Source organism: Panthera onca, chromosome A1 (genome assembly GCF_046562875.1).
Source record: "Panthera onca isolate mPanOnc1 chromosome A1, mPanOnc1 haplotype 2, whole genome shotgun sequence".
NCBI classification, from domain to species: domain Eukaryota; kingdom Metazoa; phylum Chordata; class Mammalia; order Carnivora; family Felidae; genus Panthera; species Panthera onca.
Window position 1 is genome coordinate 120,965,492 of NC_138339.1, and position 22,524 is coordinate 120,988,015.

Sequence of the window (22,524 nt, forward strand, 5' to 3'; positions counted from 1 at the left end):
CACACTGCAGAGAATTAAAGATCCAGAACCCAGGGAACAAATAATGGATATTGGAGATCATTGGGAAAGTGTGTGTATCTGCTTATATCTTTTGCTCCTCATAAAGGAGTGTGGGGGCTAAGACTGGGATTGAGCTGTTGGGTGATACAGCTGGACTGGCTTTACAGGCTGCACTTCCGGCCAGCTATCCGTGGTCCAAGCATCTATGCCCCTCTTATTGGAAGCTCGGCTTGATTGATCTGGTATGGGCAGACTCTAACCTCCATATGACAGACACTGTGATTTCTACTGCAGGCCCGGAATCCCTTATCTGAAAAGCTAGACAAATTTCTGAACCCAGGATTTGGGGGATTTTAGAAAGACAATTGGTTGCATTTATTGTATATTAAGGAAGAACTTCTGTGGGGTCTGGAGCAGTCCCCTATAATCAAACACATTGGCGATTCTGCACCAGATCACACACATATGAACACATAGGTGATAAATAAAGACTTTAAGCAGTCTCAGGACAGTCTGGGTCAGGTTTTGCCACAATCTGAGTTACGAAAGAATGTCTAGTTTTCAGAGCATGTTGCATTTCAGAATGTAGATTAGGGATTTGAGGTCCTTCTTTTCATTTCCTTTTCTTTCTCCTTATTTTCTTTCTTAAATTTCCCCAACAGTCTGCCCGTGGCAGGTGCTGAGTACAAGTGGTTGGCATCTAGAGTATAACATCTTGATCTCCCTCAAAGAATATTTGATTCTGGAAGCCAGGGGACAGTTTATTCTCAGTAACTTGGGGATTCTTTAGGATTAGAAAGAGTCTAAATTAAAGAAGAGGAGAGAGAGACTACTGAATCCACAGGTTCTCTGTCATCCTGGACGGTAACACACAAACCTGTGAAACACACTGAGGATGGTCACTAGCACATCATATTCAGCTGCTGAGTAAATAAGAGGGCATCACTTGCACATCAGGGGTAATGGTACTTAGAAAATAATATGTTTTAAATATTGCTAAAATATTACTAAATGTTAAGAACCAAGTTTGTCCAATCCTCAATCAATAGCACAGGTGATTAGCAAAAGACAACAAGATACATGGAGAATGATAATCAAGCAACATCTATGAATGCTTACAAGTTTTCAAGTGCTGGGCTTAGCGCTTTATGTGCCTGATCACTTAACGCTTACAGCAACTGTGTTGTAGCTATTGTTATGGGGTCCTATTCTGCAGATGAGAAAACTGAGGTCCTGTGAAACTGAATGAGTTTGCTAGTGAGTGTCCACCCAGGACTGAAACCTGAGTCTAGCAGCATGCTGGTAAACCCGCTATCAGAGAAAAGGAAGGGAGGAAGGAAGGAAGGAAGGAAGGAAGGAAGATTTTGAATATTCAAAAATTGGCTTTCACAAATCTGTAGGAACCATCTCCTGAACGACACTATCAAGCCCACCCCATGGCCATGTCCAGAGTTTGCTGCCAGTTCTGGAAGATGAGATTTCAGCTCATGGAACAGAACTGGCCTGGGAGAAGCACACCGAGATGCTAGTCCCGCCAGTCAGCCATGGCTGGATTCCCTCCCCAGACCTGGTATAGATCACTGCGGGTGGAGGACAGGGAAAGACAGAAGAACACTCTGTCTCTTTCTTCAGGCAATTTTTCCTTCACCAGAGAGTGTGAAGTGAGTTCCTGCCAACCTGGCACTCCCAGGCAAAAACAATAAAACCTAGAATTCTTTTAAGGCCCTACAAGTTTTTTTTGTGGTTAGATAGAAAGTTCAGACTTGAGACTAAACGGTCTGATCTTTTCTTGAGATCCTTCAAGTCCATGATATTGCCTTCAAAGAAGTAAGGAAGTATTTTCTACAAGATGGAAAAAAGGCTGGGTCTGGTTTTTTTCCTTTAATTAAAAAAAAAAAGTTCATTTATTTTGAGAGAGAGAGGGCGTGGGGGAGGGGCAGACAGAGAGGAGAGGGGGAATCCAAAGCAGCCCCAGCGGCACTGCGAGCACAGATTTCACAACTGTGAGATCATGACCTGAGCCAAAGTCAGGATTCGGACGCTTAACCGACTGACCCACCCTGGCTCCCCTGGGTCTGCTTTAACCAAGCAGCCTAGTTTGAACCCACTTAAAATCCATTTAGGTTCTTGGTTTAGCCTCTCTGTTAATACCTGAAAGACCTCACCTACTAATTAGGTCCCATGATAGCATGTTTCCACTAGAGGCTCCCAAGAAGGAACTGGCCTGGGATTCAATCAACAAACATGCAGAGAACAATGATTATGTGGAGGCATTTGCTAAGTGCAAGGCCTAGAAAAAACAGGCACAGCTTTTGTTCCAGAGCTGCAGAGACTAATGAAGGAGACAGTCAGGTAACCTTAGTTACATTATATTCATTCACTCATTCAACAAATATTTATCAAGGGCCCATTAGATGCCAGGCATTCTGCCAGGCACTGAGAGACCATGGTAAGCAAGACAGATTGGTTTGTACTATTGTGGAGCTGACAGTCCAGTCATAAAGGGAGACATTAATTAAATAATCACAAGAATGAATGTGTAATTAAAAAATGAAGTAAGAGCTCTGAGGAAATGTTAAACGGTCCTTTGAGAACTGGAGGAACCTGACCCAGTTAAGGAAAGTCAGGAAAGTCTTCCTTGCGGAATTGGCAACTGAACTAAGGCTTGAACAAAACGTAGGAGTTAACCAGGCAAGGAGGGTAGAGGGAAAGAAAGAAAGAGCGCTCTAGAGAGAGGGAGCAATGTAGGCAAAGATCATAGGGCGAAAAGGGACACAATGGTTTCAAGCAAATGGAAGGCCAGTTTGGGTAGAGAACATGGTGGAAAAGGAGGCAGGGGAGGAAGCCAGGGCTAGTCCTCAGAGCCCTGAAGGTAGAATTTTTTTTTTAAGTAAATGTTAACTTTTATTTATTTTATTTTGTTTGTAATTGAAATGTAATTGACACACAATATTATGTTAGTTTCAAGTGTACAACATAGTGACTCAACATTATATACATTACAAAGAGATACGGATAAGGCCTTAGTCTTTATTCTGAGAGCAATGGGAAACCAGTGAATGATATAGGTGGGAAACATACGCGGGAATTATACCCAGTGCTTCCATAGGGTAAAAGAAATGCTGCTGTGGGAGCATTAGGAAATCAACTCAAACATAAACTGGTGTGTGTGGTATGGCAGAAGAAAAGGGAGGTTAGGGCTGGGGGATGTATCCAAATCAACTTTCTGAAAGAGAAATATCTGAGATGAATTTTTGAAGGGTGAGTATGACCTAGTCAGGCCATGGTAGAAGGTGGAGGGAGTAAGGGAGAGAGAACGCTGGTCGGTGAATGTGAGAGTGTGTGTGTGTTGGGGGGGGGGGGGCGGGGGAGTTACAAGAAGAACAGGCCAATAAGAGATAAGGCAACAGAGTTAGGCAGGGACCTGATGATGAATGCCTCACAGGTCACGGTAGAGTCTGGGTTTTATCCTGATGGCAGCAGAGAACCCAGTGACGCAAAGATCTTCAGCAGGAGAATGATGATTAGACTCATGCCTTCGAAAGGATATTAGTAGTGGAATCAAAAGTGGGTTGGAAGGTTGCAGAGGTGAAGAAGACAGATGCCGTTTGCCTGCCTTAGCAGCCCAGGTGAGACAAGGTGTTCCATCTGTGGTGAGCAGCCATAGTGAGGATGGAGAATAGAGGATGACTTTAAGAGACATTAAAAAGGTACAGTTGAAAGGGTTTTGTCACTAATGGGACGCATAGGAGTGATTTCTACTCTCCCCACAGAATAGTCTGAACAAAATGGATTCTTCTACTTGTGTTGAGTCTTGCTTTATGACCTGGTACACCGTCGGTTTACAAAAATGTTCTATGCATCCTTGAGAAGAATAGTGTTCACTAACTGTTGGATGCAGGGTTCCCTGATATGTTCACTCAATTAAACTTGTTAATTGTGCGTTTTGATCTGCAACTTTATTAATATTTTTTGTCAGTTTGCTTTATCATTTATGACAGAAAGGTATTAAAATCTCCCACCATCGTGGTGGATTTGCCAAGTTCTTTATATTTTTGTGAATTTTTGTTTCATATAGTTTGAGGCTATGAGGCTATGTCATTAACTATATCTTTTTTTTATATCTTTTTTTATATCTTTTTGTTTTTATATCTTTCTGTTTAATTATTCTACTTATCATTATGCAGTGATCCCTTTTATCCTTGATCACTCTTTTTGCCTTAGACCTAGTTTCTATGATATTAATATAGCCATACCAACTTTTAATTTTTGTTAAGATTGATCTGGTATCTATTTTTCATCCTTTTGATTTTAACCTTTCTGCCCTTACATTTTAAACATGTCTTTTATAATCAGAGCATAGGTGAAATTTTTTTAAATCCAGTAGCAAGGTGCCTGGGTAGCTCAGTTGGTTAAAGCGTCTGACTCTTGATTTTGGCTCAGGTCATGATCTCATGGTTTGTGAGACCGAGCCCCACATCAGGCTCTGCACTGACAGCATGGAGCCTGCTTAGGATTCTCTCTCTCCCTCTCTCTCTCTCTGTTCCTTCCCAGCTGATGCTTGCTCTCTCTCTCTCTCTCTCTTTCTCTCTCTCAAAATAAGTAAATAAACATAAAAAAAATCCAGTAGCTAGTAAATTTAGTCCACTTACATTTATTGTGAATATAAATATATTTGGATTTATTTCTGCCACCTAATTTTGAGTACTATTTTTGATTTTCTATTCTTTTTCTAGATTATTTTGGATAAGTACAGATTTTTTTCACCTCATTTCCCCTATTCTCACCAATTGCTGGTTGGAATCACTGCATTCTATTTCTTTTCTTTTAGTGGTCAATCTTTTTTTTTATTAAAAAAATTTAATGGCTATTATTTATTTTTGAGAGAGAGAGAGAACAAAGAGAGAAACAGGGGAGGAGCAGAGAGATAGTGAGCAACATAGAATCCAAAGCAGTCTCCAGGCTCTGAGCTGTCAGCACAGAGGCCGACACAGTGTTTGAACTCACAGACCACGAGATCATGACCTGAGCCGGAGTCAGATGCCTAACCAACTGAGCTACCCAGGTGCCTGTAATTTTTTAAAAGTTTATTTATTTATTTTGATAGGGAGAGAAAGAGAGTGAAAGAGAGAGAGGGAGAGAGCATGAGTGGGGGAGGGCTGGAGAGAGAGGGAGAGAGAGAGAATACCAAGCAGACTCCATGCTGTCAGCACGGAGCCCAACATGGGTGGGGCTCAAACTCATGAACCGTGAGATCATGACCTAAGCTAAGATCAAGAGTCAGATGCTAAACTGAAAGAGCCACCCAGGTGCCCCTTTTTAGTGGTTACTCTTAACATTTAACATGCATATGTGACTCAATAAAATAAAATGTAAGATTAACAACTCTAAGAGTTAATGCTTCTGGGTGATGCCACTGATGGAGACAGGGAGCAAGAACTTAGAGCCTATTTGGAACCAAAGGTGAGACCTATTTTACATACGCTTGGTCAGAGGACACTTATCCAATCATCATCTTGACAGATGCCTATACATCTACCTTTGGTAGCATTACACATTTGGTAGAATATTTGTAAAATATTCCCTTTCATGGGTATTCTGCATTACTTAAGCAGTGACAGGGGTTAAAAATTTAAAAAAACCCTGGGCGCCTGGGTGGCTCAGTCAGTTAAGTGGCCGACTTCATGTCATGATCTCACCGTCTGTGGGTTCAAGCCCCACGTCACGCTCTGTGCTGATAGCTCAGAGCCCGGAGCCTGTTTCAGATTCTGTGTCTCCCTCTCTATCTGCTCTTCCCCACAACTGCCTTTCCTGGATCCTTAGAACCCTAAATTTTTCCTGTTAGTTTAGTTTCCAGGGCCGAACTGAACACACATGTCTCCTAAATCGGGGACTTGATAAGTGTCCCTTCAACAACTCTTGATGAGCTGAGAACTGAGTCTGAAATGGCCTGGATTCTCTCTTACATAACCATAGCTTACCTTTACCTCCTTCATCCCCTCTGCTACGTTTGTGGCTTAAATGATGGAGGAAAGAGCTTAACCAATTTCTCCCAAATATGAGAGAGAATGAAAACTTCTATTTTCATTCCAATTGAAAAATTATTTTAAACACAGCATTCAGTGGCAGCTGACCTAGACCACACCAGGCTTCAACTAGTTCAACATAACCAGTGACTCACATCTCCTATAGGTCACATCACATTTTTCTAAGTGCTGTTATGAATACTGTGAAAGATTATTAACCTTTCAGACATGTGTCAGTTTAGGTTCTCTTTGAGTGGTTACAGCTGACAAAATATGCCAGCCTTACCACGGATGTTCTAATACGCTTCGTGTTGCCCTTACTTTGGTGTCACTGATAAGTCAAGAGAATCTTCCAGCTTTTCCCCTAAGTCTCACCAGTGCCCCGAATCTCAAAGGGCTGGGCTTAGCACACAGCGATGACAAGAAGCCCACTGGGCTTGATTTTTTCCATGTCCCAACAAATATACACAGATATACCCCTGACAGCCAACAAAAAGAGAATAATAACAAGAAGCAGAATTTATAAATTTCCATCAGGCTTAATGCCTGATTTCATGTAGTTAATGGACTCATTTATTAGAGCAATTTGTGAAAACCCCCAAGGGCCCACGAAGGCTGTTGCTTAATGGTTTTATCATGTCATAGATTTCTTTTATCCCTATCTTCTAACAAATCCTGAAGAGGCAAGGAAATTAGGACTAACGACTGCCTCAAATGTAGGTAAATTGTAAATAGAGCCAATAAATACATAAATAAATAAATAAATAAATAAATAAATAAGGCGTTTTTGTGCCTCTGGGGTTTCCTTCAGCAACAAAAAGAGATTTTACTTTTTGTATGTTTCAGCTCATTCAAAGATCCCACTGCCACAGACTATCAGCCTCAGGTTGACTCAAAGCTTATTTTCAGGAGTTAACATGTCCTCCCTTCAGGTTTCCAGATATGGATGTGAACTGCAGGGTCATGGGAGCAATCTGAAGTTAGTACAGCCACCCCCACTACTGTCCCTCTTACTGGTGGTGGGGGTCGGGGGGGAGCAGGCAAAGAGCAGAATCGTGGCTTTATAACAGCAGATGGCACTGTGATGGAAAGGAAGGGACACCTGAGGGCCTGCTGGTCTCTGGCCGAGGTTGCTAATCTGGGGAGAGCTCCACAGTGGTGAAGTCTATGCTGCGTGGCTTATACACACATGAGCACATGAGCATGGGACAATCCTTGGCCACGGCTGCTGCCTCTACCCACAGGAGCCTTCTGCTGTATCTGTTCCCGTTCATCCCAAAGGGCTGGAAGCACAAATGCAAATGGATACAGCCAAATCTATACCCAACACTTAGACAACAACTTAACGGAGACTCCCCGCCAGTGCTGGATCTAGAAGGGAAGCCATCCTTCACTTGCACCTGATGCACAGTCAGGGGCCCATGGAGACCTCCACTTGAGGAAACCCAGGGACAACAAGAAACAAAAGTCCATCCCCCGAAGACTGACAACATGAATGGCTATTTGTACAGTTAAATGGCAAATATATATCCACCAGTATATAATTATTTTCTCCTGTACCAAATTAAGTAGACAACTTAGCAAGTGCTTGCGGGGAGAAAAGGAACAAAGAAATCTTTTTTATCTCTTGGCTGTACTTGAAGGAACGGGGAACTGATCACCATTGCATGTCAATGGAGAGGTGATGGGTGAGGATGTCAAACCTGGAAAGAGCTAAAGAGCTTTCTATCAAAAGGGGATCCAGAAGCGAGTGGAATGAGAGGGAGATTAAGAAGCTGGGTGAAGAAGGGCTGAGCAGAAAAAGACAGAGAGACGTGAGAGGGAGAGAGACAGAGGTAGGCCCAGAGATGTAGAGGCTTGTGGATGAATAAGAAGGGTTTGGAAGAGAGAATGTGGGTTTGGGAAGCAAAAGCAAGGTGCCACGGGAGATAAAGTCTGTGGATGTAAGTAACATTTTCAATCTGTTACTGTATTATCTGAAATGAGCTGGACAGAGTTTCGTCACATGTGAAGAGGATATTTCAGATGGCCTGACTTTAAACATAGTTTATATAGTGTATGCAAAATTCCCTTCGGGGGTACTCAGAGGGACGGCAAACCATGGCTGGAAGTGGGGACAGTAACGAGCTCACGTGAGTACAGACTGGAAGACACGTACCACAGATGTTAAAATGCCTGGAGCAAAAGAAACAATGAGATGCTTCCAGCATGAACCCCAATTCCAAAGTCACCAGGACCAATTACTCAAATTGTTGTCTCAATTTATGATGGAATTGCCTTCCACATGAGCAACTCTATGAGGTTGCTCTGGGGATGGATGGATGGATGGATGGATGGTTACTTCAGGGGATGCGGGAGGCTGGCAGGCCTTCCGCGAAGTTCACGGTGTTCCCTGGTGATGTAGGGTCTCCTGGGAAATGAGGAGATGCCTGGAGTCCCACTGTAAGGTTGACAGGGACAAAAGTGGAGGGTGTTGGTGGTGATAGCCAATATCTGGATCACAAACGAATAACGTAATGAATAATGAACTCATGGGGGCAGATGTATGTGCCAGACTGTGGGTAAAAATCCCACTTCTGGCAATGACACTGCAATATCAGTGAAGTCACTTCACCTTTTCCTGGTGTTAGGGGCAAATGATGGCTTTGTTTCAACACACCCCTTTTGAGGCTCAGCTCCCACCACCCAGTAGGCGTTGACCTGGGACAGGCCATCGAATGTCTATAAGCTCTGGTGTCATTTTACAAAAAAATGGGGATAATGAGTGTCTGTCTCAAAGAGTAATAATGAAGGTTATAGGAGTTACCTTATAGCCCGGATTACAAGTTAATGTTAATGATGATGATCACTACCATTATGAGGCCACTCAATAATCAGTGTGTGCAATCAGGACCTACTCACACTTGTAAGGAAGTTCCCGCACTAGTTCCCTGGCTCTTTTTCGCCTCTTCCTTGTGTGTCCTTGGAATCACCAGCGCTTTGTTCTTCTAAATGGTGGGACAAGTAGATGTTTTAAAATTCTGTTTATTAGTTTGGCTTTAAAAAAATCTTCTTAATTTATTTATTTTTTTAATTTTTTTTTAACATTTATTTATTTTTGAGACAGAGAGAGACAGAGCATGAATGGGGGAGGGACAGAGAGAGAGGGAGACACAGAATCGGAAGCAGGCTCCAGGCTCCGAGCCATCAGCCCAGAGCCTGACGCAGGGCTCGAACTCACGGACCGTGAGATCATGACCTGAGCTGAAGTCGAACACTCAACCGACTGAGCCACCCAGGCGCCCCTTCTTAATTTATTTTTGAGAGCAAGAGAGACAGAGCGTGAGCAGGGAAGGGGCAGAGAGAGAGAGGGAGACACAGAATCCAGACCAGGCTCCAGGCTCTGAACTGTCAGCACAGAGCCTGACGTGGGGCTTGAACCCACGAACTGTGAGATCATGACCTGAGCAGAAGTCAGAGGCTTAACTGACTGAGCCACCCAGACGCCCCTATTAGTTTGGCCTTTTAAAACTTAGATTCATGTCACTGGGTGTTTTAACACTGATACTATAAGTCTCTCTATAGTGGGTGTACACAATCTTAGAGGATTATAATGTGCAATATGATGGTTTCTGTGTCACACTAAGTATGTCTCATTAACAAATACTTAAAATGAAGCTGGCTTTTGTACAAGAGCCAGACCTACCTTCTCTATGTGACATGAGAATGTATGGAAACCTGAGGAAGCAGGCAATCACTGGCAGAACCTCCAAAAGATCTGTCTCATAAAGTTTCCTTTGGGACAGTGTCTGCCCTTCAAAATCCCGCATAACACCCCCAAGTGTTTGTTCCCTGGTTCTAGTTCTGTTCCCACCAGCAAATCCAGAATTTGCCATTACAGGTGAACCCTTGGCCGTCTCTATTGCGGGCGGTCTGAGGGCCCTTCCGTACCTTTTCCTACAGGTCCCGAACAGTCGGGCTATCTGAGCTATCTGTGTACACGGGGCAGGCAGTCCCCAGCCCACACAGTGGGAGGAGGAGAGCAAAACCTCAGTGCCGGCCTCTCGGCTTTTGTGGGTTTCAGCCAGAACCCAGGTGTTATTTTAGTACAACTTCAGTGTTTAATTTGAGGATGTGTGTGGATCAGGAGGGACCAAAACATTATTTTTTTTTTTTCCCTTGGCCAAATGATTAAATTTGAAGTTCTAAAAAATGCATGGCTTTGTCCAAAGCCGTGGCCAATTGGGAAGTAAGAAATGTCCTGAAAATCCCTCCCATGCCAGAGACCTTTCTTCCTTAACCACTGCCCACCGCACAGACCCGTTTGCTGTGGGCATCGCCTGGGCAGTTTGTGGTTTACTAACCGAGCAGGGGCCCCGTGCCCCGAGGCTCTCCTTCCCGTCTCGGAAGGGGACGCAGCACCTTGGCTGGTGGGACACTCTATAGGGTTGTCTAATTTCTTACAGCCTTGAAAGCACACCCTAAGCAGCAGCCGCTGAGCCATGGCTGAAGGGGAAATCACAACCTTCACGGCCCTGACGGAGAAGTTCAATCTGCCTCCAGGGAATTACAAGAAACCCAAACTCCTCTACTGTAGCAACGGGGGCCACTTCCTGAGGATCCTTCCAGATGGCACAGTGGATGGGACGAGGGACAGGAGCGACCAGCACAGTAAGCACCCATTTCTCTTGTAGCCCCAGACCTTCCTGGTGTCTTTCTTAGTCAAGGACGCGAGAAGGGAGGATATCTGGGTACGGGTACCCTTTTCTCCAAGGTTCTGTTCAGGCAGGGTGACATAAATGTGCACAGGGCCTAGGTGTGGAAAATAAGGAGCTGTGAGAGCTACAGCCTACCTAAAGGGGTCCTATTTCAAGACCGTAAAAGGATGGCCTGTTGACCTCATACAACTGCTTTGAGATCAGATGTGGCTGCCAGTGTTCGGCTCTTCGGGGTTTCTGTAATTTAGTGAAGAAAGGCCTGGCCCCCAAGGCCGGTTAGGACCCTGCCTGCTCTACGACAGGAAGGGCCACCTGGGGCAGGGGCAGTCAACCCCACACACAGACGCGGGCTCAGTTTCATGGGAACGGACTCTCCAGGTTATGTTTCCACTGAGCTTGATTTGTGAGATCCTAGTTCATAATCACAGTCTTACACATCATAAATTATGCAGCTTTCGCTCTGCAGATCATGCAGATGTGGTTGTGGTAACCGGGAGAGGTAAAGTCATTCTCCAGACCTTAGAGAAACTGGAGAGTGGGAACAGCTAAAGCCAAATGCTGAGCATCTCTTCTGGGCTTTCCTGCCAGCTTAGCTCTCGGATGGTGCTGATAAATGGAGGTATGACTTTAGAGAAATGAGTCTTCCTGACTATCTAAGGATAAAAATCTTTCCCTTCTGCTTTAGTACTTCTTGCGGTGAGTGGTGTGCATGTTTGATATTAGGTGCCTGCGTCCTGCTGTGATGTTAGCAGGGATTCCCTGAGCATCCCTGAAGCATTAGCTGTTGGAGAGACGCCAAAAGCCAGACCTAGTTCCTGCGTAGAGGGTCAGCGATCTAACGGGTAAAACACACTGTGAATCAAGGGAAGAAAGGCGTAGAGGAAACCAGGAGGTGCATAATCACAGCCCAGGTAGAAAGTAAGGTTCTGCAGAACTAGCTTTAAAACAGAATGCAAAATACTGGCTTTGATGTGATGGTTTATGTACCAGAGAGTCTTCATGATTCATGTAATATGTGCCAAAGGCTGCAGGCCGTAAGCACAGATGACCACCTCAGTGGTGCTCATGCTACTCTCAGATGCAAAGGTCATGGGGTTGGAAGCCAGCACTTATGGACCAGAAGGCATTGTCTCTTCCTTCCCAACCACCAGGCAGACCCTTGAGATAAAGAGTAAGGAAACTGATGTTGAGGCCTGCACCCGCAGGATTAGATTTTTGAGGGGTTTTGTTTTGGTGGTTTGTCGTCAAATAGGCCTAGCAAATGCCTTATATTTGATGAAAACGAGGCACCAGAGTGAGTCAAAAAAGACTCTACTTAGTATGTCAAACGTATGTATAAGTAACATTTACTGCAAACAAATGGACTTAGACTGTAGTCCACTGTGTGAGGCAAGCTATAGAATTCACGTGATCTGCCCCACACAGCACAGGGAAAGAAGTTTTAATTCCTCTGGGTTTTTTTTTTTTTTTAAGTTTATTTATTTATTTTGAGAGAGAGGGAGAGAAAGCACGCTCAAGTTGGGGAGGGGCAGAGAGAGAGAACCCCAAGCAGGCTCTGCACCGTCTGCGTGGAGCCCAACATGGGGCTCGAACCCACGCACCATGAGATCATGACCTGAGCAGAAATCAAGAGTCGGACACTTAACCTACTGAGCCATCCAGGCGCCTCATAATTCCTCTGGGGTTTTAAATGTTTCTGATAAATCTTACCCGTTTTCTGAACCAATGGGGATGCTCTCTGGTGCTCAGAATCCCAAGGGAAAGACAACCATGATGATGTATTCCTCAGGGTTAGGCTGGCTTTTCTGGGAAATCTTGAATTCTGAGAAAACAAGATGCAACAATTAGGACTTATTCCAAGTACTGGAATTTTAGTACAAATGGCATGCGACTTCACTGTTGTCATCCATCATTAGCATTATGGATTGCATTCTGGGCATGTAACATGGGGACAACTTCTGAATGTGCTCTGAGTTCAGCCGCCTGACCTACGATGTCAGGAACCCTTGGAATGTAGCACAAGAAAATGGGAGGCATGTGTGAGGAGGGCGACTTCCAGGCAATGCTGGGTCGACTCTTTGCCAAGTGAACTTGGGCTAGTTACGTAAGCTTTCTGGCCTCCCTTTTCTCACTTGTAAAATAAGAATAATATTACTTGCCTCCCAGGTTCCTTGGGAGGATAAAATGAGATAATCTAAGGAAAGTGGCTGGCTAAGTGCGTGGCTCAGGGTAACAGCTCAGCACACGGCGGTCACTATTGCTGCTGTTGTCATCACCGTCATTGGGACTTCCAGATACTCAACCCACAGCATGTGGAAATACAGTATAACATTTGAGGACCTTCCTTTCATCACTTCTATAACATTGTCTCCCAGGAAGGCCAATGGTCTAGATTCCGGTTTTGATTCAAGGTCTCTCTGGCAAAATGCAGAGTTGTGTTGGCCTATTTATTTACTCTAGAACTAAGAACAAGGACTAAGGAGGACAGAAATCAGAGTACGTGGGGTGAGTAAGCAGAAATCCATCCCTGTACCTGTCAATGCCTGAAGAATGGGATAATCCACATAACTCTCTGAAGAGACTTAGGGGGGCCTAGATTTAGAGTCAGAAAGCGTGGATTCATATTCCCACGCTGTCAGGAGCAGTACTAAACAATGACCATTCTCTGCAGTTTGCATAAAATGCTCTGCAAAATAAATGTCAAGTCCCTCAACCCAAGGACCCTTCCAACCATCCTCTCCTGTCTAGAAATTTAGATGTCTCCAGGGTTCCCAACTGTGTAATCTTGGGGAAAATATTGAGACTCAGCTTCCTCACCCATGGAATGGGAATAAAATCACTTGTGTGCCTGACAAGGCTGAAAAGTCCTTCAGGCAAGAGGACTCCCTGGTGTGGATATACCCACTGGGTGTGGTTCTGTCGCCCTCTACTGCCCAGTGGCGGTACTGACACAGTCCATCTTCATGCCAAGGGTTATTCTGAATCAATTTGATCAATCTGGACAGGCAGGGTTGGACAGAGTGGGATGACCCTGGCTAAATAATTAGCAAAGATACTCCCTCCCATTAGTTTGAACATGACTAGACACTGTGGTCACAGGTATAGAGCTATACTCTAAGACTTCCATTGGAAAGAATATTTCTAAAAGCCAATCAAATATTGAAACAAATCTACATAAATCATACAAAATAGAACCATATGCCTTCCAGCTGTACAAGGTAAAAAATAGCCCTTTTCATAGCTTCTCTTTGTCCCCATTCAGCGGATCTGCCCTGGGAAAAAATTGGGATATTTTCAAAACTTATCTTCTTCCTACCTCCAGGAGAGTAAATTTCCAAGTACCTGACACAAACCCTTTCTTGGAGTGGCATAAACCTACAAAGGATGCTTGTGCACAGGCCAGTGTAATGTAGCTCTGAGTAAACTGTCCCCACTGGTGGGAATCTCTGGCCCATAGAGAAGATGCTTTTGGTTTATCCCATTACAACTCCTCAAATCATGGTCGTAGGCAATCATCACTATAGGCTGTGAACATCTGTTACACTGCCATTCTAGGAAAGCCAGGCACAGAATAAAAGCTGCAGACCATGAGACAAGGGAAGGGACATTAAATTGTAGGAAGATCCATGGGGACTCCCTGCGATTTTCTTTGGAAGATGAGCAGAGTGGTGTCACCAGGAGAGGGAGGATCCTGGAGGGAACAGGCACAGAGAAGGATGACCGGTTCCATTTCAGACACAGGACATTTGAGGAGTGCCTTGTACCATGAGTATCTCCTTGTATTTGTTTGTGTGATTAGTGAATGGTTTTCTCCCCAACTGAGCTCCCTGAAGATGGGACTTTGTCTCCTACAGCTCAACACTGCAATTTTGCATCCAGTATGTTGAATGGCATTTGGTATAGTGCCCAATAAATATTAATTTGAGGAGTGAATGCATTGTATTGGTGGCAGATAAATTCAAATTTGACAATATATTCAGTAAATACCTATTGAGCTCGTGATATATGCCAGGCATTGTGTTAGATTCTTTTTTTTAATTTTTTTTTTTTACATTTATTTATTTTTGACAGACAGAGAGAGACAGAGCACGAATGGGGGAGGAGCAGAGAGGGAGACACAGAATCCCAAGCAGGCCTCAGGCTCTGAGCTGTCAGCACAGAACCCGATACGGGGCTCAGACTCACAGACCGTGAGATCATGACCTGAGCCAAATTGGACCCTTAACCAACTGAGCCACCCAGGGGCCCCGCATTATGTTAGATTTGTTCATTTCCACTTAACCCACAGGTTATGAATTGTCATCACTCTGCAAACACTGAGTTAACAGGACCTGTGACCAGCTAGTAACTGGGAAGGGTTGTCACAGATCCATAGCTTCTTCTTCCAAGACTAAGTCTCTTTCCACATACCACTACCACCATTGACATCAATACCGTGATGGTGGTTTTGCCCCACAAACTGATCAAATAAACATACTGGATTCGCAAAGCCTGTCGTGTGGGTCAGATAGGTGTAGATGTAGGTCCCTGTCTACTAGTTCCTTGTCACCATGGGGAAGTTACTTCCCCACATGCCTCAGTTTCTTCATTTTTTTTTTAATTTTTTTTTTTAATGTTTATTTATTTTTGAGACAGAGAGAGACAGAGCATGAACAGGGGAGGGGCAGAGAGAGAGGGAGACACAGAATCGGAAGCAGGCTCCAGGCTCTGAGCCATCAGCCCAGAGCCCAACGCGGGGCTCGAACTCACAGACCGCGAGATCGTGACCTGAGCTCAAGTCGGACGCTTAACTGACTGAGCCACCCAGGCGCCCCAATTTCTTCATTTTAAAAACAAGGATGACAAAAGTTCCCATGTCACAGGAAAGTAGGAAGCTCAAAAATGTTATACACACTGCCAGGCACACAGTAGGTGCTCAAAAAATGTTATTTATCACCCTCATCATCCCTAGGCTTATTTGACCCTCCTCCTGGCTTACTTGACCCCTAGGCTTACTTGACCTTCCTCCTTACTTGACCTTACCTTTCTTCATCTCTGTGTCACTGGGACTATCTAGGTTTGGAACTCTCAAGGGCTGGCATGTAGGAAAAATGTGCCCAGCGCCTGGCCCAGCAAGGCCTGCCCTGTCTAACTTCTCTGGCAGAGTGTGCTGTCTTGGGCAAAGCAAGGAGGGGCTCCATGTTTGATTCTGCTCTTTCTGCTGGAGTCTCCTCTCAGGCGAAGGGGGACATGACTTGTTCCCCGATGGGATGAATATCTACACCAGTAACTGGAGAAGAACAATAAGCTCACGAGCATCCCCAATCTGCTGCCTTCTGTGGCCAACGCCCCCTGGCCTCCCCAAGCACACAGGAGGGCTGTGTGAGGAGCAAGATTACTGGCAGTGCTCACCACACAAATGGAAATGTTCCTGAGCAAAGTGTGTGCCAATCAAATATTTATAAATCAAACCACATCCTAAAGGCACTAAGGGAGTTCACCGGTCAAAGGAATCCTACTTTGCAGCCCTTTAGAAAGGGCAGACTCCTCTAGGGTGCAATCCCTCCTGCCTCCTTGTACTGGGGCAGTACAGACTTCCGGTTTCTAGTTTACTATGACTCGGCACCTGATGGTAAAGGCACTTTGTTCCCCACCAGCTGGGGCTGAAAGTCAAGACGGCTTTCAAATCACCAAGGTGGGCAGAGCTGGGCCCTGGTGCCAAAGCCAGAGAGCAGGGCAGGTCTTCGGGCAGAAAAACTCCCCTCTGTGGGGTATTCCCATCTTGGTGGGATGTGATGCCAGAGGGATCCCTGCCCCTCTCCTCCCACTCACTCCTTATCTGGTTATACAGAAGAGATTTTTCTAGATAACCTTTTTTTTTTTTTTTTAAATATCACACAGTCCATGGACTAGATCAAAATTTTCCAGGCACCTTTTTTTCAGTCCCAAAGCAGAAGCAGACACCTTTACACATTCTAAGAAAAGTCTTTTTCATATATATATATATATATATATATATATATATATATATATATTCCAGACCACTGGAATTTTTTTTTCCACAAGCTCAATTTCTTTTTCTTCTCCATCTCTCTCTAATGCTTTAGGGGGCCCAGCTTGTGGCTACATTTTAATTATAAATGCCATTGACATAAAACAACCTCACCGAGTTCTGAATGAGGCTGACCTCACTTTGGGTAAACACAGCAGAGGACGGGAAGTCTCCAACCCAGAATAAACCAGGCACGTAATCTCTTTTGGCCTCTCTTTGGAGAGCAGAGGTGGAAAGCAGGCTTAAAGGCCACAGACATGCTACCAAAGCAGAAAGGACCTCCCTCTGCACTCATTTGTCTCCCATACACACCAGCTGTAATCTTATCTTGAAAAATTCCTAGGAAGACATTTGCTGGGATTAGCACTGGGTGTTATACGGAGGGGATAAATCACTGGATTCTACTCCTAAAATCATTATTGCACCATACGCTAACTTGGATGTCATTTTAAAATTAATTAATTGAAAACTAAAATAAAAATAAAACTTCCTAGGGCAGGACAGGAAGATGCCAGGACGGCTTGGGGCTTGGAACCATGGTGCAGTGCCCCAAAGCTCCCTGATCTTGGCAGTGGCAGGCTCCTAATACCTCTTCCGTCTTTCTCTTCTTGGAAAGTAAGAATCATGTGGATCTAACGTAAATAAACTACTGCTAAGAGCTAATGGAAGGCACTGGGGAGAAGAGAAAACCAGAGATATAGCTCTGCAGAAAAAAAGGCAGACTGCCTAGTTGGGGGCTAGCATATCCACCCAAAAGCTCTGGGTTCATCTTTACACAGGCTCCCAGTAAAGATCCGTGAAGGGGTCCAAACTATAAACACAGGGCAGGGAGGAGCATGATCCATGAAGATGGAAATGACATTTAAGTATTAAAAAACATTTTTTTTTCTGTTTATTCATTACCTGAGAGAGAGAGAGAGGGAGAGAGCATGAGTGGGGGAGGAGCAGAGAGAGAGGGAGACACAGAATCTGAAGCAGGCTCCAGGCTCTGAGCTGTCAGCACAGATTCGGACACGGGGCTCGAATTCATGAACCACGAGCTCATGACCAGAGCCAAAGTCAGATGCCTAACCAACTGAGCCACCCAGGCTCCCCTGACATCTATTTTTGATAAACAGGCCATTCCCAAACCAGCACTCCCTAATGGATTCCTAGTAAAGAAGACATGATGGTCACAAATCCACCAAGCTAACATTTACGACCTTCTTTTAGGACATTTTTTACAATGCTTTATAAATGTGAATTTCTCTAAGAAACGTATTTCTAGAGTATGTTTCAAAAAATTGCTGGCGAGCGGGGGCAGAGAAGAGGCTAGCTGGGGATAGAGAAGGCAAGAGCCCCAGGCAGGGGTAGGGCCTCTGTGCTTGTGCGGGCCCTGGGAGCTGTGTGAACTGGTGGCCGTAACAAAGAAATTTAAAAATAAATAAATAAAATAAAATAACAAATTAAAAAAATATTTTTTAAATGTTTATTTATTTTTGAGAGACAGAGCATGAGTGGGGGAGTGGCAGAGAGAGAGAGAAAGACACAGAATCTTAAGAGGCTTCAGGCTCTGAGCTGTCAGCACAGAGCCGACGCGGGGCTCGAACTCACGAACCGCGAGATCACGACCTGAGCCGAAGTCGGACGCTCAACGGACTGAGCCACCCAGGCGCCCCCCAAAATTTTTTTAATTAAGAACTGCTTCCATTTCTTATACTAGTGCAGAAGTTCCTATTCCCATTTTGGAAGTATGGAATAATACATACTCTATGGATGAAATGACTTGTCCCATTTTTTGAAAAGTCCTTGCCCCTTCATCCTTGGGATGTGTGAGAGCCAAGGACCTTCCTGTTACAGACTACAAGTCCTAAATTCCCCGCATGGGATAAAGAAAAGTGTTCCTTCCCTTTTGCTCAGGTGTTAGTTAACCTGGTGCAATGTGGCAGAAAAGGAAACTGAGCAGAGAATGTGTGGCCCTAGAGGCCCCTCAGCCCTGTCCTGCCTTATCAGCTTTTCTGGCTCCCTGTCAACCGTCAAGGGAGTCACCTTCATGGATACCTACGTTCAGGTCTACATGGTGCTTGGCTCAAGCCTGAGCTGGGTCGTAAGGCACAGCAGGGCTCATCAGGGGCATGGAATCTTGGCCAGCTCTGAGTATTTGCCCATTGTGCTGAGCCTCATCCATCAACTACTGCTCCAGAAAGGAGTGAGCCACGATCAGCAGCAGCCCCATCAACCAAACTGAGCCAGGGTCACCCACTGGCTGTTCTTGCCTCAGAATTAGGTTTGTTGGGGCACCTGGGTGACTCAGTTGGTTAAACATCCAACATGGGCTCAGGTCATGATCTCCCAGTTCATGAGTTTGAGCCCCACATCAGGCTCTGGGCTGACAGCTCAGAGCCTGGAACCTGCTTCGGATTCTGTGTCTCCCTTTCTCTCTGTGCCTCTCCCCTGCTCATGCTCTGTCTCTCAAAAATGAATAAACATTAAACAATTTTTTTCAAATTAAAAAAAAAAAAGAATTGTGTTTGTAAAGAAATGAAGAGCTAGGACAAAGGAGAAGTTCCTCCCACCAGCAGTCCCCAGACTTGGCCCTTCTTCTCATCCTCCTCATGGCAGCAACTGGTATGAATTTGGTCTGAATCTAATGCACACTTTCCTATCTTACTCCCTATATATTCATGAGCTATGCACATTGTTTTGTGTTTTTTACAGAATTTCTTCAAGGATTTACTAGAAATATGCTTTTGCAATGTGCTGTTTTCAGCACACATTACTTTCAGCTTTTTGCATCTACCCCATCCATAGGCATATCTGCTCTATCTGATAATACCTAATACCCATGCATGAGACAGAGTCTCTGTTGTAGTTGTGTAGTTGCACTCTGTGTAGTTGCACTTGTGTTCGTTTTGAGCTCAAAAGCGAGTGGGGGGAGGGGTTCTGTGGTGTGGCTTTATCATTTCAGGGTCTGAACCCCGAGGCTCCTGCAGTAGGGTCGGTGTGTGGCACGGGGCACGGTCCCCAGCACGCAACGGACGGGCGGTGCGCGCGTGTTGACTGAGAGCCTTTCCAGGCCCCTGGCCCTGCTCCGAGGGGGAGGAGCCTCCGCTTCAGCCGGGCTGTGGGGCTGGCCCCTCCCTCCTTGAGAGTCCCCCTCTCTCATACGCCCCCTTCCCGCTCCCCTCCTCAGCAGCAGCTGCGGGAGACTGTAAGTTTAGAAAACTGGAATGAAGTCACCCTGGGGAGCTGGACGCCTCGTCGGTTACACGAGCGGCCCCGGCTGGGTGTTACTCCTTCCTGCCAGGCCTGCTCGCAGAGGATATATGTTTAGGAAACTTCGCCAGAAAGAAATCCAGTGAAAATGAGCTATGAAACTTGGACATCCTGGAGAAATAATATTTACAGAGGAAACTCTTGAGACGAACTCTCACCAGTGCAGCAACCCTGGTGTGGGGGCTCACGGCCGAGGACTGCGTCCCCGTGCCAAGCAGCCCTGGCTCGTGTTTACCTCCGTGAGGCCCTCACGCGGCCAAGATGGGAGTCCAAAGTCGACTCTACCTACCCCCACAGAAAGACAAATGCAGGCTATGTAAGCCGCAGAACACAAATGAACTAGGAAGTGAAAAGCTTTATGAAAATCCTCCTTGATGATACTGATGTGTGTTTAGGTCCATCATGTGTAACCCATGTACCACTGTGAGGGGGAGTTGATAACCGGCGCTACACGTGTGTGACGGCAGGGGGTACATGGGAAATCACTGTACCTTCTCTTCATTTTTGCTGTGAACCGAAAACTGCTTTAAAATATAAAGTCTATCTTAAAAAAAAAAAAAAAAAATCTTCCTTGATTACCCAAAAGGACCTGCCCTATGGGATTCCTGTAGCATCTAGAATGTGTTTGACTCAATACCTACACATATGGGTGGTAGGTGGAAAACAGCCCCAGGCAACTAACATCATTCCCTTCGTAGCTATGGGATCCTGGATGACCATCTGCCATCTTGTACGTCTTGTTTGAACATAAGTGGGTGCAAGAAAGGGAATTTGGCTGGATTTGGACCCATCTTCCCCATCACTGGGTCCCAAGGTGTTGTATGAAAGAGAAGAAAAAGCAGGATACTTGAAATACTCAAAGCTGGGCTCTGGTCACGATTTTTTTCCTGATTATAAGTATAATGTTGAGTAAAATATGCTTTCAGCAAGCTTCGGTCTCCTCACCTGTAGGACAAAGCCACTGCCATCTTCCAACAGGGAATGCTGTAAGAAGCAATGAGGTCACCGTAGCTCGGTGGAAATGACAGTAATGGTCCTCGGCACTCTCCATATATTAGATCATTTAATCCTCAAAACAACTCCATGAAGCAGGTACTATCATTATGCATAAGGTAACAGAGCTGAATAATTTGACCAATGATCACATATCGTAGCCAAGCCAGAATTGCAATTCATGTAGTTTGATTCTGGAACCCACGCTGTAATTTTATACTATTTATACCAGGATAGAAACTACCACAATGCCTGGCACATTATAGGTGATCAATACACAGTTAGTTCCTTCCTTTTGTCTCTCTTAAACATACAGGATTATGCTGATAAATTGACAGAAAAATGTATGTACAACTTCTATGAAAGCCATCAAGTCCAATGAAAATACAGGGTACTAAAAAAAAAAACAGTTTTATTGAAATATGAAACCCTATACCTCCCAACCATAATGCCCCCTTTGCTCTCTCCACCTTCCTCCTCAGCTCCTGCCTATCACTAATCTATGTCCTGTCTCTCTGGGTCTGTCCATTCAGGAACTTTCATTTAAACAGAATCATAAAATAAGTGGTCCTTTGTGACCAGCTTCTCTCACTGAGCCTGTTGTCAAGGTTCATCCACATTGTAGCACGTATCAGTACTTGATTCCCTTTTACGGCCACACACTATTCTGTTGTGTGCATCATTGCTATTAAAGGCATTTACTTGCTTCATAGACTGTTAGAGCTGGGGAAAAACTTTAGAGACTGAATATAAACCCTACCCATGTTACTGATAAAGAGACTGTGGCCTTGAGATGAAGGAGCCTCGCCAAGGTCACCCAGCTGGCTGGTAGAAGAGCCTGTAAAGCTCTCCGCTTGGTCCCTCTTACTTCACTCCACAAAGCATGACTGGAAACATAATTCAAAGTGCACGGCTTATTGATGATGAACCAGTAGGATCATCTCTGCAGATATTAGCCTAACATCATTCATTCGGCACACACATGTTGGCTGAACCGTTGTGCAGGGCACTGTGTGACACGCTGGAGACCTACGGGGAACAGGCCAGAGAAGATCCCTGCCCTTTTCGCCAGGTATACACTCTCCTGGGGAGGCAGAAATAAACCAGTAAACTGTTGAATGGCAAAAATAACTGTACGCTGTATAAAGTGCCATGAAGGAAACAAACAAAGGACTAAGCCAGATGATCATGTGAAGATCATAAGGTGGCATTGGCAGGGGCAGTGGGTGGAGGGTCTCTGTACAGACAGTCATAGGGGATTTGGGCGGAAAAGGCCTCTCCAAGTTGGGAGCATTTAGGCTGGGGCCTGGAGGAGGAGAAGGGCCAATTTCGTCAATATTGGGAGGAAGAAGGTGCCAGACAAAGGGTAGAATACACGCAAGAATCCTGAGGCAGGAAACAGCTTGATGTGTTGGGAGAGCTAAGTGAGTGGGGCAAGGTGAGTGAGTGAGTGTGTGGTGTGGTATGAGGCTAGAGGGGAGGCCCCAGTCAGGATGGAGGCCTTTTGGCCCGTTCTATCATG

At 45.0% G+C, this 22,524-nt stretch overlaps 1 protein-coding gene and 1 long non-coding RNA gene across 6 annotated transcripts in view; one reads left to right on the forward strand and one right to left on the reverse strand.

Annotated features, from left to right (window-relative positions):
* The window catches only part of FGF1 (fibroblast growth factor 1), a 103,711-nt gene that overhangs the window by 71,692 nt on the left and 9,495 nt on the right, over positions 1–22,524 (forward strand). For all 5 annotated transcript variants that reach the window (XM_078450043.2, XM_060635858.3, XM_060635861.3 and 2 more), the window contains one exon: positions 10,472–10,676. In XM_078450043.2, coding sequence (XP_078306169.1) covers positions 10,508–10,676 — 169 coding nt within the window. In that variant the 5' untranslated portion in view covers positions 10,472–10,507. The remainder of the gene's footprint in view (positions 1–10,471; positions 10,677–22,524) is intronic.
* Positions 1–22,524, reverse strand: part of LOC132681423 (uncharacterized) — a 339,118-nt gene that overhangs the window by 60,089 nt on the left and 256,505 nt on the right. The window contains exons 4-5 of the long non-coding RNA XR_013556851.2: positions 12,434–12,545; positions 8,928–9,013 (exon numbers count right to left, since the gene is read on the reverse strand). This is a non-coding gene — a long non-coding RNA (uncharacterized LOC132681423). The remainder of the gene's footprint in view (positions 1–8,927; positions 9,014–12,433; positions 12,546–22,524) is intronic.